The following is a 14,532-nucleotide window of genomic DNA, read 5'->3' on the forward strand; positions in this document are numbered from 1 at the left end:
GGGTTTCTAAATATGTAAATGCTCAAGTGAGAAGCAGAGGTGTTTGGGTTTGAATGAAACATGTTTACAAAGCTATTTTACAGTTGTATATTGTGCAGGATGCTGAAAGAGTACAACTAAAGAATAAACTTATCTTAATATAGAGGAACTGCAAGTTGTGCTTATACATAATGGATACAAGGAAGTGCTTTAGCAAAGTTTGGGTCCTACAGATGACACATCATTTGGATATGGTAAAATAGGTCTCCCATGTAAAATTTTACTTGGTTATCTCTGTTGTCACTGTCCGTTCAGAGCAGTCCAGAAGAATTGTCAACTGGCTAAGTGAGGTGAGTGCAGGGGTGTCCCATCCTTGTAGCTTCGGGAGGTCAATCAACATGTTGCTCTGGGGCCCCCCAACGTTCTAGTTAAGCCATTGCGCCACAAGTCTCAATGACCATAGAGGTTAAAAATTTGGGCCTTGATTTATCCTGGAGTCTAGAGAGCAGTGTCCTAAGTGGCAATTCGTAGAGTTTTGCTCTGTTCTATGAGGAGAAGACTTGGAGTACATGACCATGTAATGAACTAGCCCAATATTGGGGTGTGCATGGCCCAGCACCCTGGATTGTGAAATTTAATTTTGCTCAAAAGTACTTGATGGTGTGGAAGTAATCTGAGGAGAATGGATTTATTATCAATTGACCACTGTAAAAGTGCAGATGTGAATGAGGGTTTAATGGAAGAATTACTAATAAAGCTGGGCTTACTGAAGGATGCAGTTGATGATTGAATAGCTGGTTCATTGCAGAATGGAGGGGTTCATAATAATGCATTGGTTTAGTAATCTGGGATTATGACAGTGGTGACACGTAGGACTGGAGTTTAATAGTCACTTTGGTGGTTGATCATGCCTGGAATAAGTTAATGAGGGTGTATGATTACTTTGTGTTTATGGTTAATGATAATGTAGGAGAGATGTCAGCAGCAGGGATATAAAGGAAAATTTTATAGTATTATACGGAGAAGTTTCATGGGAATTTGGGATGGAGAAGCAGATTAAGAGGGTTGTAATAATGATGAAGAGTTGTTGACTACATTTGGATGGAGCATATAGAATGGACCTCAGCGGGGGGTGGTATATAGGAATATGATTAAGACACTGGAGGATAAACATTGTGGATTGAAGGTGAAGCATAATGTATGTGAGAGGTGAGGTATGTAAAGGGACTGGGGGCTAAAATTGTAGAGGTGCCTAGGTTCTTAAAAAATTGTCAAGCCCTGGTTTACGCCCCTAGTAGTATGTTATCTCTCTACCAATAGTTTCGCTGACCATTGGCATACTTAAATTGGTTTGATGACCAGAGCAAAAATCCTGAGTCTGTATGGTTAGTCTGTAGACACTTCAAACATTTAACTACATTATTAGGGCACTTGTTTGTAATCAGGATCCCTTTACTAAAGAGAATTTTGAGCTACCGTTTTACAATATTGCAAATAGAGATGTGTATTAGTGAATCTAGTAAAATGCATGAAATAAATGGCTCGATTCTATTCAGCGCGATGTAAATAGCTCCGGGAGTGAGCTCCCGGAGCTATTCAATACACCGCACTGACAAGTCCGACTAATGATTTCTTCTCTCATCCCTCCGGGGATGAGAGAAGAAATCCGACAAAAGTCCGGGCGCGAGGCTGTTTTCTGCCGTTAGCGCCGGGAAGTTAGGTCGGGGAATGCCCGTTATCGCGCCTAAACACCCTGTTTAAGGCGCAATAACGAGCCTTCCCCGACCTAACAGCGCGATGAATTGAATAGCTCCTGGAGCTATCTCCCGGCGCTATTTATATCGCGCTGAATTGAATCGTGCCCAATGAATGTTTTTCTAATCCAGTAAATATGTCCCCTCCCTTTCACCTCTTTGTAGCTATTTGTTATTTTAGGATGGATGCTATTTATTTTCTAAAGATGTGACCTATTCTGCGGTGCATTGTGGGGATCATGACCAAAACAAATGACATGTAGTAACATGAAAAGAGGTTAAGGTTATATGTAGGTCAGCACATTGAGTGGCAGACTAGCTCTGCAGAAACGAGGCCTTTTTTTCAGAGTAAGTCTGTGCAAGTTGAAATGTTTTTTTTTTTTTTTTTATACTGCGCACCTTTTTTCTTTGTGTGTTTTTTCGAGTCTAACTTGCGATGGTATAAGACTAGGGGACCAGGAAATTAGCTGGAATGGGCATGCAATTGAGGGAAGAGGGCGTGCAGACACCACAAGAGCACTTTATTTCAGTCGCACTTTAAGACGACATACCCTTAATCACCCAAAAGTCTTCAATGCAGCCTCCTGGAGGAATCTGAGTTGTGTGCCCAAGTGTAAAGTTGTTCATGACAACTGAATGTGATTTGATTAAATCTGTGTTTTTTTTCACATATGCGACCAAATACATGAAAACTGCGGGAGCAGTGCCTAAAAAGTCCCTTATATAGAATGATTCATGAACTATTTGGGAAGGGAAAGCCTGCAAGTGTATTTCTAAACGAAGAAATGGAAAAAAAAAAAAGTCTTAGGGCCGTGTTCAGTTAGCCGCGAAAAGTGCAGTTTGGAGAAAAGCAGAATGAATTGGCGTCATTTTACAGTTTTGCTGCGATGTTTTATCTATGCTCGTCCCAATTTTTCGCCCTATTCAATTGTAAACCATGCAAAAACACGGATAGGCGAATGTATAACAAAGCAAAACTAGCGAAATGAACATATTTTTTGGGGGGAAATTAGTCTGTAGCCCATACAAAGCTTCAGTGACCCTGGGAATCAATATAGAATAGTGCTAGTAGCCCTAATGAAGGTATTTAGTGTTTTGGGGTTTTTTTGGGCGTAAAAGGCTGTTAAATGCATTTTTGAATATGTGTGGAAAAGTGATTAGAAACCAATGTTTTTTCTAAAAAATAAGTGCCAAGGTTAAATTTGTGGTACCTGAAAATGGGTGCTAGTATATTTTGATGTCTCTAAAATTAAGATTTAAAAAATCTCAAATACACCTGCTGCAGCCTTGTGCAATCCCCAAAACACCTGTCCCAACCATACAGCCCCACAAAGTACCAGGACCCCCCCCCCCCCCCACACTTTTTTTTTCAATTTCCAACACTTTTTTTCATTTTCTCTCCAAAAATTACATGTCTTTTTTGGGGTGAATTAAGTAATTTTGTAATTTTATTTGGCTCTAATAGCCATTAGGGGGGTGTCCAAAGTGTTCTGAGCCAAGTCCTCACATATGTACCCCAAAATATGGATTTTGCACTTCTTTTCTCCTGCCTTTGCTGGAGAAAATTTTCCCCCTATTTTTGCCTATGGAGTTTTCGTGTAGGCGAAAACTCTACGGAATTGAATGTGGAGATACTTTCAAAACAGGCGAAAAGTGCAAATTGGAGAGAACTTTTCTCCAAACTGCACTTTTCACGGCTAATTGAATACGACCCTTAGTGGAGCAATCGATGCTAGAAAAAACAATTGGCTACTTATTATCTGCACTATACGGCCATTAACTTCAATATGTTTTCATTGTGTGAGGCAATGTCTGTATTCCAATGAAGCCATGCCTCCATTTGCATCTCACCCAGATATGACAAGGGAAGGGAGCAGCAGCTGTGGACTTGCGCATGCAGCTAACTGAATAGGCCACAGATTTGTGAATTTTGAAAGAATCACAAATTGCGTTTGCACTTGTGACTGACTCTGAATAAGGCCATTATAGTCTTCACACTAAGGCAGACAGGGCACCTGTCAAACAAAAGAACTTCAGCACATGCTGAAGGTGCCTGGAAAAGGGGCGTTGCCACTCAGAAAAGGGGGCGTATCCTTGATATGCATACTTTTCTTCACTGCATGGGCCGTGTCCAGCACTCCTGGAGAGGCTGGGCTGGCCACAAGGCATCTATTCACTCACTGGTGGGTGAAGATAGCAGTTTTAGGGGGGGCGCAGCCATAAGGGCAGGTCGCATTTCAGCGCTTACAAATTGGACAGAGCTATAACAGCCTAGCGGGAACACTAGGCCATTAGTATTTATTTATACACAACGGTGGTACCTGAGATGTCACGGCAACCTTGCTGGCTAAAATATCAGTCAACACCTCCTTATCTTGGGGAAAGTTATATCTTTTGACTCATGACTAAGCAGTCTCTTTAGTGCAGAATTGTTTCCGAAATATAAAAAAAATTAAGACAAATTCTATTTTTCAGCTTGGGGTATTTTAATAAACGCACGGTACATAGCACAATTGTTGTACTGTACATATCTATCTCTAGCCCATGGAACTAATAACAGGCACTGAAACTGATTGTATTTTGTGGTGATCCATGTGTTAGAATGATGGTATAAGAAAATATCGGCAGATAATGCTTCGGTACGGTTTACAGTTTGCTTAAGCATGTACCGTAATTTGGGTGATTATTAGTCTCACAGATGGCATTTGGGAGACTTGTACCCTTTTTACAAAGCTATAAACCAGTGGATTCCAAACTGGGTTCCGTGGCAGCTGCAGGGGGAGGCTTGGGTTGGTGGTCCAGTACTAAATAAAATTTTCGGTCAGTGTGATAGGCAAAACTAGTGCTAATGGCTGCCAATCAAGAAATCTGTGGCCAAAAAGAAGCGCAGCCCTGTAAACCACCATATAACTTAACCTAATGGTCACATAAGCAGAAAATAACTTGTTGAGAATTTAAATTAAGAAACTTCTGCCGCAGGGGTGCAGTGAGACAAATGCTCATACTCTAGGGCGCCCTGCAGGGCCATAGCTAGGGAGGGTAGTGTGACCAGTGCCATGGCGCAGGGCACGGGGTCTGTCAATTTTCTGTTTATTATCATTCTTGCTTGTAGCTTCCTCTTATTTCATCCTCAGCATCTCCTGGCCTCTCCTATCTCTTCCCTGGCCCTTCCCCATGAAGCCATGGCCTTTTTTGGGTGCATTATGTCCCTTGGAAAAATGAGGGGGGCGCCAATGCTCTTTCTGGCACAGGGCATCAAAAAGTCTAGTTACGGCTCTGGCGCCATGATTCGAAAAAGTTTGGGAACCACTGTCATAGACATGACATTTTGTTTTTGCTTATTTATGTTTCATGCATTGTGATGGGCCTGATTCTCTACTGCATGTTGCTTCCTCTGCCGTTTTAAGCAAAATTTGGTTGAGATTTACAAATTGATTTACCTGTTTGGTGTGATTGCTTAAAGTATGTAAGCATTTTATGCTTCATTTGGTGCTTCTGTCAGTAATAGGACACTTGCCACTCATACTAGCTAACAAATATAATAAAACATCTTACTGTATAAAGCTTTTGTAGACATAGGAACATAAAGTGGTGGGAGATCGGGGTGCGATATTCAATTGTTTTTGGGTGCACATGAATATTGTGCCCAAATAAACACGGTTTTGTCTTGTAAAAGGGCTAAACCATCTAAAGTCCTGCTTTGGTTGCCCTTTTTGGCGACTTATCTCACATTTCTGCTCACCTGCCCAGGAAACTGCGAGCAGAAATGTGTGCTCCTGAGGCTGTACACGCCCAAATAGAGCAACAAATGAATTTGGTCTGTTTGGCGTCTGGCATTATCAGTCGCGGGCGAAAATAATTGAATTCCCCCTATATGTTTTAATGCAACAAGCAAAGTATCTTAACTTGAGCATTGTGTGTCAAGTATTACTTTGGTTTTCAAGACAATGGTGCACAAAAAACGATTGAGTGGCATATGGGTAGTTTCCACTCCTGTTAAATCAATTGTGCCAGAATTGAGCTCCAAGGGAGATCCCATAAGTCGTAGGCTATTCAATTGTTTTGGGCGTCCAGCCCCGAGGCTGCACTTATCGCACGTTTCTGTTCACATCCTGAGAAATCCGAAATAAGTAGGGCTTCGAGGCTGGTTACGAGTGACTGGCGCGCTCCACACTTAATATGGGGGAAGCTGCTTAACGCGGCTAATCCTGTGCATAATGATTCGGGTTTATGTTTTGCTGAACATTTACTGGAGCTTTGTACAATTTTTCAAACTTCTGTTTTTAATTATTGGACTTTACTACTGTTTTTATTGTCCATATTTTCTATTGTCATTTTCTTCTGGTATTGGTATCAAAGAACCGTATGAAAAAAATAAGAAAAACCACCAGTATCCATAACATAATACAATTGTTATTGTGTTTCTACCCTCAATGTTAAAAATATCATCCCCTGTGAGGGTTGCCTATTCTGTGTAGGTTTCGAATTTGTTCAAATGTCCTAATACACAAGTTCTCAAACTCTGGCCTCAGGACCCCAAACAGTGCATGTTTTCCAGGTGTCCTGACAAAATCACAAGTGAAATAATTATCTCCACCTGTGGATCTTTTAAAATGTATCAGTGAGTAATGACTACACCTGTGCACCTGTTGGGTGACGTGCAAAACGTGAACTGTGTGGGGTCCTGAGGACCGAGTTTGAGAACCACTGTCCTAGTAAATGGATAAAAAAAACACATTGATTTATACATAATACGTAATGCAGTGTTAAAATGTTTTAAATGCCTTGTGCTTTTACCATTGCAATCTATTGTGCTGGTGGAAATTGGCTGTGCCTTGTGTTAAAATATAAAACTGATGTGAAAGAACTCTCAAAGTACCATTCACCACAATTTTTAATGCGATTTTCAGCTATTAGCGTCTGCAAAGCACATTAACGGTGTACTGTATACAAACATGAACATTTTATTAATTGTAATCCAAAGAAATATGTACCAAGAACATTTTTTTTTTTTTTTTTTTTTTTACTAGCCATTTTATAATGCAGAAACAGAAATTAAAAATGTTAGTGTTATTTGATTTCTCGAATTATTTTTAAAAAAAACCTATTTAAGGGAGTATTTTTGTTTGCATGGTTTTTTTATACTGCTGTTTTTTTTTTTTTATTATTTTTATTTTACTGGTTGTCAAAATACATTAGTTTGCACACATTGTGACAGTTATTGACCAGTTCATTTACTGTGATCAGGACCTGGGAAAGCACAAATATATAGTGATTGCACATAGCTAGCTTGACACAGGGCAAAGGTTATATTTATGTGGAAAAATAACAACTTCTATGTAAGCTAACAACTGCTGTATGTAGCCACTCTATAACAGCATGTTAGTTGCTACACTCTGGTTATTTCATTGACCTTTGCTCCATACTTGTTAGCATTTGCTTTTAAGAGAAGGTTGTTTCAGGCCACGTGAAGATGACTGGAGTGATGGACTTAATGTTCCTAGCGTACCTTTTCAGTATCCTGGCTGACACTGTAACCTTATGCACTGTTAACGCAGAATTTTTTCTTTATATTTAGCTTCTTTCTGTAATAATGCAAGGGCTGTGCAAGTGTTCTACACTTTAAAAAATGCATAAAGATGCCCAAAAAAAAAAATTGTGGACAAACCCTAGTTTTTGAATATTTATTTAGTTTGTTGTTTTTTTTAATCAGAAAATTGAAATTTATTCATTTTTTTTGTTTGCTATTTCATATTTTGCTATAAATAGAGATAATGAATCATATCCATACATTCAAGTCTTTTTGCAACTGCTATAAGTACACATTAAGAAAAGTAGCTGTAATACCTAACATTTTCTGTGTAAGCAGTTGTGCGTTGATTTTTTCAAAACAATCCAGGGAAATATTTTCTTTGCTATCAGATATGGTGCATACACACGGTCAGATTTAAAGGACAATTTAAACGATATCGTTTGATCGTTTAAATCATCCTTTTTTTGTCCCCTCAAACGACCATACAATGCGCGGGCACGGATGGTCGATATCGCTCGTGCATGCAGGCTAGAGATCACTGGATGTCTACCAGGTTAGCCTGGTTACTATAGCCTCATTGATCGAGGGTCGTTATAGTAGTTGGGGGAATGGTGCATGTGCTGGATGTTCGATAACGATCATCCAGCACATGTAGGACGATCAGACAACAATATCTGATCATTGTCTGATCTGACCGTGTGTATGGTCCAATACTGTGATGTCGATGAGCATTTTGAGAGCGTGTTTACATATCATGCTGAAGACTGCAGTCTGGCCACATGCAGAGTGAATGTATGTACATACACAGAGCAAACATCTAGTTAATTGATTCCTATGCCAGAGTGCATGCCCTTTGGTCACACTATAAAACACATTGGAGTGTAACTCTTCAGAGTCTTCAATTTGTACTTTGCAGTGATCTCTAGCCTGAGAATGTAGTATAGCAACAATTGAGTTGGTTGATTTGATCTCCTTGTGATTGATTGTCCAGTCTTTTGGAAGGTTTTCAAAAAACCTGGGTAGAAAAATTTAGTTTTTATCCAAACTCACATGAAGCGATGACTATTGGCAATTTCTGTCAAATTTAAGTCTAATTCACTTGTATCTCCAACTGTCTCTCTATCTCTTCCTGGATGTCACAGCGCTTTCTTAAACTTAATATGTCTAAAGACTAAGCTGATCATATTCCCACCCTCCCGCATCACCTCACTATCCACAATTTAATTATCACTTGACTGCATAACTATCTCCTCTAGCCCCATAGTGTGCAGTCTTGGAGTTATCCTGGACTCTTCTCTCCTTCAAACCACATATTCAGCAGCTCTCTGTCCTGCCGTTTCCATCTCAAAAATATTTCCAAGATCAGACCCTTTCTCACCCAGGATGCGACTAAAACACTTATCCACTTTCTGGTCATCTCCAGATTGGACTACGGTCACCTCCTCCTTTCTGGCCTACCTGCTTCCCAACTCTCTCCACTCCAATCTGTCCTCAATGCTGCTGCTTGGCTCATCTTCCTCTCCAAAAGGTCTACATCTGCCTCTCCTACAAGCCCTCCACTGGCTCCCTTTCCCCTTCAGAGCCCAATTCAAGGTTCTTACACTCGCTTACAAAAGCCCTCACCCGTTCCTCTCCCATTTACATCTATGACTTAATTTCACTTCACTTTACCGTCCGCCTTCTTCGCTCAACAAATGCACATTGCCTCTCCTGCCAACTTATTACTATCTCCTACTCCTGTCTCCAAGATTTTGCCCGTGCTGCTCCCTACCTATTGAACTCTCTCCCTATCACTCTCCACCTCTCTATAAATCTTCAAACAGGCCGCTACTTCATAAAAGCCTTCCAGCTCTCATCCTAAAGGTGCCGTATCCACTAGCATATAGTGGAACGACAGAACGATTACATTGTAATCTTCCAGTCGTTAATCATCCCCTGTAGTGCCTACACTGAACGATATGTCATTCAGTGCAGGCACCCTCCCTCATCTCCGAACATGCCCAATCTGTCGTTATCTGCAGATTGACCGAAATGTTCAGGTGATTGATGTCAAACGACCAGCGGAAGCACACATCACTGGTCGTTTTTTGACATTTTAATGCCTGATCTGTGAACGATTAATGAACGATTGAACTATAACGATGTCGTTATCGTTCAATCGCTCATATTAATTGCCTAGTGGATATGCGACATAACCCGCTGCTACTTGCTTCTTCTTCACCGTCTACCACATCTGTCATACCTGTTCGTCTGCCCCGCCACTTTAGAATGTAAGCTCTTACGAGCAGGGCCCTCTACTCCTTATACTGACATCTTCTCCTCTCTGACGCCTAACACCTGGTTGTATATGCCCTGTTGCTTATTGGAGTGTTCTGACCACTAATGCAGCATTGTATATAAACTTTGTCTTGTCCTGCATTGTATTGTACTGTAAGCCACCTTTTGCTTGTTCACTTATTTGTCTAAGTAACAATACAATTTCAAATAGGGTTTCCTGTTGCACCAGATACCACATATGCCTATATGTATCAATATCGTTAACCCCACATCGATCACTATCTCTCGTTCGGAAAAAGTGGGGGTGCTACCACGGACAATATGTAATACCACAGACTAATACCAAGAAGTAGGAAATGTCCATTGCGGTGCACTAATCAAAAAATATGACATAAAACATAACTTTTATTAGTTTATAAATAATATAAGGACTAAAAAGCGAAATATTTAAAAAGGGGATAGTGATGTGTGTAATATGAATGAGTGTATTAATAAAAAGGTGTGCGCTCCTATTACACTATGTATCCTGATGTCAGTATCATTTGACTGGTTAGCATGTGTAATCCAGAATAGGTAAGGATCTTATCATCTTGTTACTAAGATCCATGTATGGGAGTATTATAGTCTATATCATATACAAATAAATTAAGGTTTGCGTGATATGTGGGACCTTATTCCGTTACAGATATATAATAGGGTATCTATATCCCAATGGAGGCTAAATCAATCCCACTACTATAGTAGCGTTCCCGCTAGGCTGTTTTAGCGGAGCGTGGCGCCCTGCCCTCTTTCTGGAAGACAAAAAGCGCCCTGCCCTCCAGAAGGAGGGCAAAAAGCGCCCTGCCCTAACAGCCTGCGGGAACTGTCTTCACCCACGGGTCGCAGTGTCCCGCGGGTGAAGAAATGTGCGGTGACCCGGTCACCGCCGGAGAATAGACACCGGGCGCATGTGCCCGGCATCTATTCTCCCTGTCTGCAGGGCTTGGGGGCTGCCCGGCGTGTCCGTAAGTGCCGGGCACGCCCCCAAGAGTGGCGAAAAGGGGACGCGTCTTATAGACATGCCCCCTTTTCGATGACCACGCCCCCTTCTCGGACGCCCTCTCTAGCTCCGGCGCCCTGCCTCGCGCCGGAGCTAGAGTGAACACTACTATAGGTAGAATAATGCTGTCCTCTAATACCATAGCCCACGCTACCTAAAGCTACCTAGCGAAACGCCGCGTCGGTTAGCGGCGCTCCTTGTATCACTATGTCCTATTGAGATACTCTGCTAGTGAACGCTGCAAGACTAGGAATGTGTATTTAACCGAGATATGTGTACAAGTGGCAGCGCAACCTGCATGAGACTGTTATTCGCTAAAAGAGTTGTGTACATTACAGAATAGCAAGCGGGTACTGCTGTGGAATCTGTTTGAGTCTGAGGCATAAAATAAAAAATGAAAAATGTACCTATATGATAAAATGCTCTGATTACTGATGACACATTGGCTTGGTGCGGTGCTGTGTCACGGAGGGACCCCCCGGACATGCACTTAAGCACAGAGAGATTTGTGAACACAGTAGGATAGTGAGAGTCACAGATACTCACTATCTGCATAAAATATTTCCCAGCAACACTTGCATATAGGTTGATGGAAATATGTATGATATGAAACACACGGAATAAAGCTAGAAAATTTGTGTGGGAGATTAATATCTTTTGGCTCTTAATATAGATATATAATGTGGCTGACTATTTAGGATACAAGTATGGAAGCTTGTCACTGTAAGAGTGAAGGATAAAGAGAAGAATCACATCACTAATGTGCAGAGACAATTAAGTGTTAATATTAGAAGTAGAAAACATCACATTTATGTACATATGTGAAGTAACACTATAAACAGTGGAAGACTCACAAACACTGTATAAGAATTGGGTAATAATTTATTAATAAATATCAATAGGAGAATTATCCTCCATTATCACCATTTGGAACAGTGAAACGGCAATTCTTACACGCTTCAATTTATGATACAATTTAGGTAGCGTGGGCTATGGTATTAGAGGACAGCATTATTCTACCTATAGTAGTGGGAATGATTTAGCCTCCATTGGGATATAGATACCCTATTATATATCTGTAAGGGAATAAGGTCCCACATATCACGCAAACCTTAATTTATTTGTATATGATATAGACTATAATACTCCCATACATGGATCTTAGTAACAAGATGATAAGATCCTTACCTATTCTGGATTACACATGCTAACCAGTCAAATGATACTGACATCAGGATACATAGTGTAATAGGAGAGCACGCCTTTTTATTAATACACTCATTCATATTGCACACATCACTATCCCCTTTTTTAAATATTTCGCTTTTTAGTCCTTATATTATTTATAAACTAATAAAAGTTGTTTTATGTCATATTTTTTGATTAGTGCACCGCAATGGACATTTCCTACTTCTTGGTATTAGTCTGTGGTATTTGTCTAAGTACTTTATAACGCACTGCGGAACACTCGTGGTACCATATAAATAAAGGATGATACTAATTCACCAAGCTGACTTTTTAAATTTTTTTATTTTTCCTTGGTTGAGTAACATGATACTGTTGTGGATGGTCTCCAGAGGAGTACTTGTCGTATTCCCTAGATGTTGTAAAATAGGTTATTTGAAAATACTTTTAGAAGTAACTTCCCGATTACTGTCAAATTTATAAACAATTTTTTTTTCTTAACAGGTTATGCAATGGTCTCTGCAAAATGTTCTGTGTTTGAGGTGGAGCTTCGTAAGACAGACATATGCCGGCTTGTCATCTTTATTAAAGGGACTATAATTTCTTCTCTTGCAACTGCTACATAAACAGACAAAATTGCAAAAATCTGCCCTGTGTCGAGTATGACAGCCACGACCCGTGGCTCTCCGGTTGGAGGGAATGAAAGCCAGGGCCAGGCTCCCGATGGACAGTCCCAGCCTCCTCTCCAACAGAATCAGGTACGTAGCTCAAAAAATAAAAATAATAATAAAAAATAAATATATATATATATATATATATATATATATATATATATATATAATATATATATATAATATTTATAATATATATATATAATATTTATAATATATATATATATATATATATATATAATAATATTTTTTTGCTTTTCAAAAGATTTTTCAAGTACATATAGTGTAAGGAAGGAAAGCTAAAGAGGAGGATGATCTATTATAACTTTTCTTTTTAAATTAAAAGTGTATGGTACTAAACAAACTTGTTTTATATTCTAAAAATATCATCAAAATGCTAGCAGACCATAGGACCACTGGAATAAACGATTGCATACTGAGCCTGACCACCCTACATTTAAATATTCGTTTCACAGCACAGAAAAATTACATTTTAAAATATGTTTGAAAAGCCCCATTTCTACATACATGGCCTTAGCGACCACATTTGTAGAGGACTACAAATTAATCGAGGCTGGTGTCTCATCCCAAGGCACCAGTTTTTCATGATTCCAAATAGGGTCATGTTTGTTTTCAAATGCAAAGTCCAATTTAAGCTGTTGACTGGAAATTGCCCATAGTAGAAGGCATGCTGATTTGGGACTCACAATTTGTTTATTGAATAAAGGTGTAATTGCAACTTTAAATAACTCTTTGATTAGGCATTCGGTAGCAGCGCAGTCCTAACTATGGATCAGTCCCACTATATAGACCACCTAGTACTCTGATCAGCACAAACCCAGAAATAGAGCAAAAACTTACAGGACCGTAATTGTTAAACTTTTGAAGGCCAGAAAACATTCTGACACCTTTTTTTTGATCTGTACCTTTTTCCCCTGGAGTATTGTAATATATATATAATGCTACTAAAGAAATCTGAGTGGATGGAAAGGTGCCCAGATTCTCCTAGATGCCCACAAAAGGGAGTGAAGTTTCGTTCAGCATGTTATTTATGAAATAAAACTATTACAAGGAAATGGGGGAAGCCTCACATGTCATTAGTGTGCGTATATGAGTATCCGTTTTAATGAAAGCTAGAGTTTGTTTAGTATATATCTATACCGTTCACCAAGGGGAGCATTGCAGCTCAGTTTTTCCTCCGACTAGACCTAGAAAAAAAAAAGTTAATTATATTCGCTCTTTGTTACAATTGTATTACCTTGATCTATATTGCACATATGTGGCCAGATTCCTTACCAGAGCCTCCAGTGATGTCTGGAAAATGGCCGGAAAGTCAAAGTGGACCTAGGGCAGAGGTTCTCAAACTCAACCATTAAAATCCAGGTTTTAAGGATATCCATGCTTGAGTCCAGATGGTTAAATAAAATTGACTGAGATACTGAATAAGTCATCAGTGCTCAAGCATGGATATCCTTAAAACATGGACTGTAATGGTGGCATTTTGGAACCTCTGACTTGGGGAATACTAGCATGTGGCAGATTTGAATAGCCACAGAGTAATAGATTGTAGGTCTCCTGTCTACACTTTAATGTGTTTGCTTGTATCTTATGATGATTGGAAATCCTCTACAGCAGAAGTAATCCACATGCGGCCCTCCAGCTGATGTGGAACTACACATGCCTACAAGCCCCAGTGCCGTAAAAGTGCGGCAGTACGTCCTGTGCTGGCCCTGCCCCTGCCCCCTGAAACATGATGATCCGAGTGGGCGGGGCCTCTAGCAGCGGGAATTACAGCTCTGCGGGAGGCTTTACAGAACCCAGGGTGCATGCCTGGAGCATCCAAAAGATGAACTGGGCGGCACTGCAGCAGTGATGCTGGCTATAGGCTACAGTTCCAGACACCCTACTAGCCAGATGCGGGGACAATGTTGCCCTGTGCTCTGTGTGACGGCACTGCTTGCAAGCCACTTGTTATGACTTTGGCATGTCTTAATAGCAAAATGGTGGTAGAGGATGTTGGGATTTTGAATACCTCTGCTCTCTAGATTAATATAGCTGGTTCAGGAGGATCACCATCCTCTCTGTTATATAGAT

General features: G+C 40.2%; 1 protein-coding gene across 6 annotated transcripts in view; it reads left to right on the forward strand.

The window, feature by feature from the left end:
- The window catches only part of USP9X (ubiquitin specific peptidase 9 X-linked), a 226,037-nt gene that overhangs the window by 66,536 nt on the left and 144,969 nt on the right, over nt 1–14,532 (forward strand). For all 6 annotated transcript variants that reach the window (XM_088451702.1, XM_088451706.1, XM_088451705.1 and 3 more), the window contains exon 2: nt 12,272–12,525. In XM_088451702.1, coding sequence (XP_088307828.1) covers nt 12,430–12,525 — 96 coding nt within the window. In that variant the 5' untranslated portion in view covers nt 12,272–12,429. The remainder of the gene's footprint in view (nt 1–12,271; nt 12,526–14,532) is intronic.

Source organism: Taudactylus pleione, unplaced genomic scaffold (assembly GCF_031769625.1).
Source record: "Taudactylus pleione unplaced genomic scaffold, aTauple2 ptg000026l, whole genome shotgun sequence".
Lineage (NCBI taxonomy): Eukaryota > Metazoa > Chordata > Amphibia > Anura > Myobatrachidae > Taudactylus > Taudactylus pleione.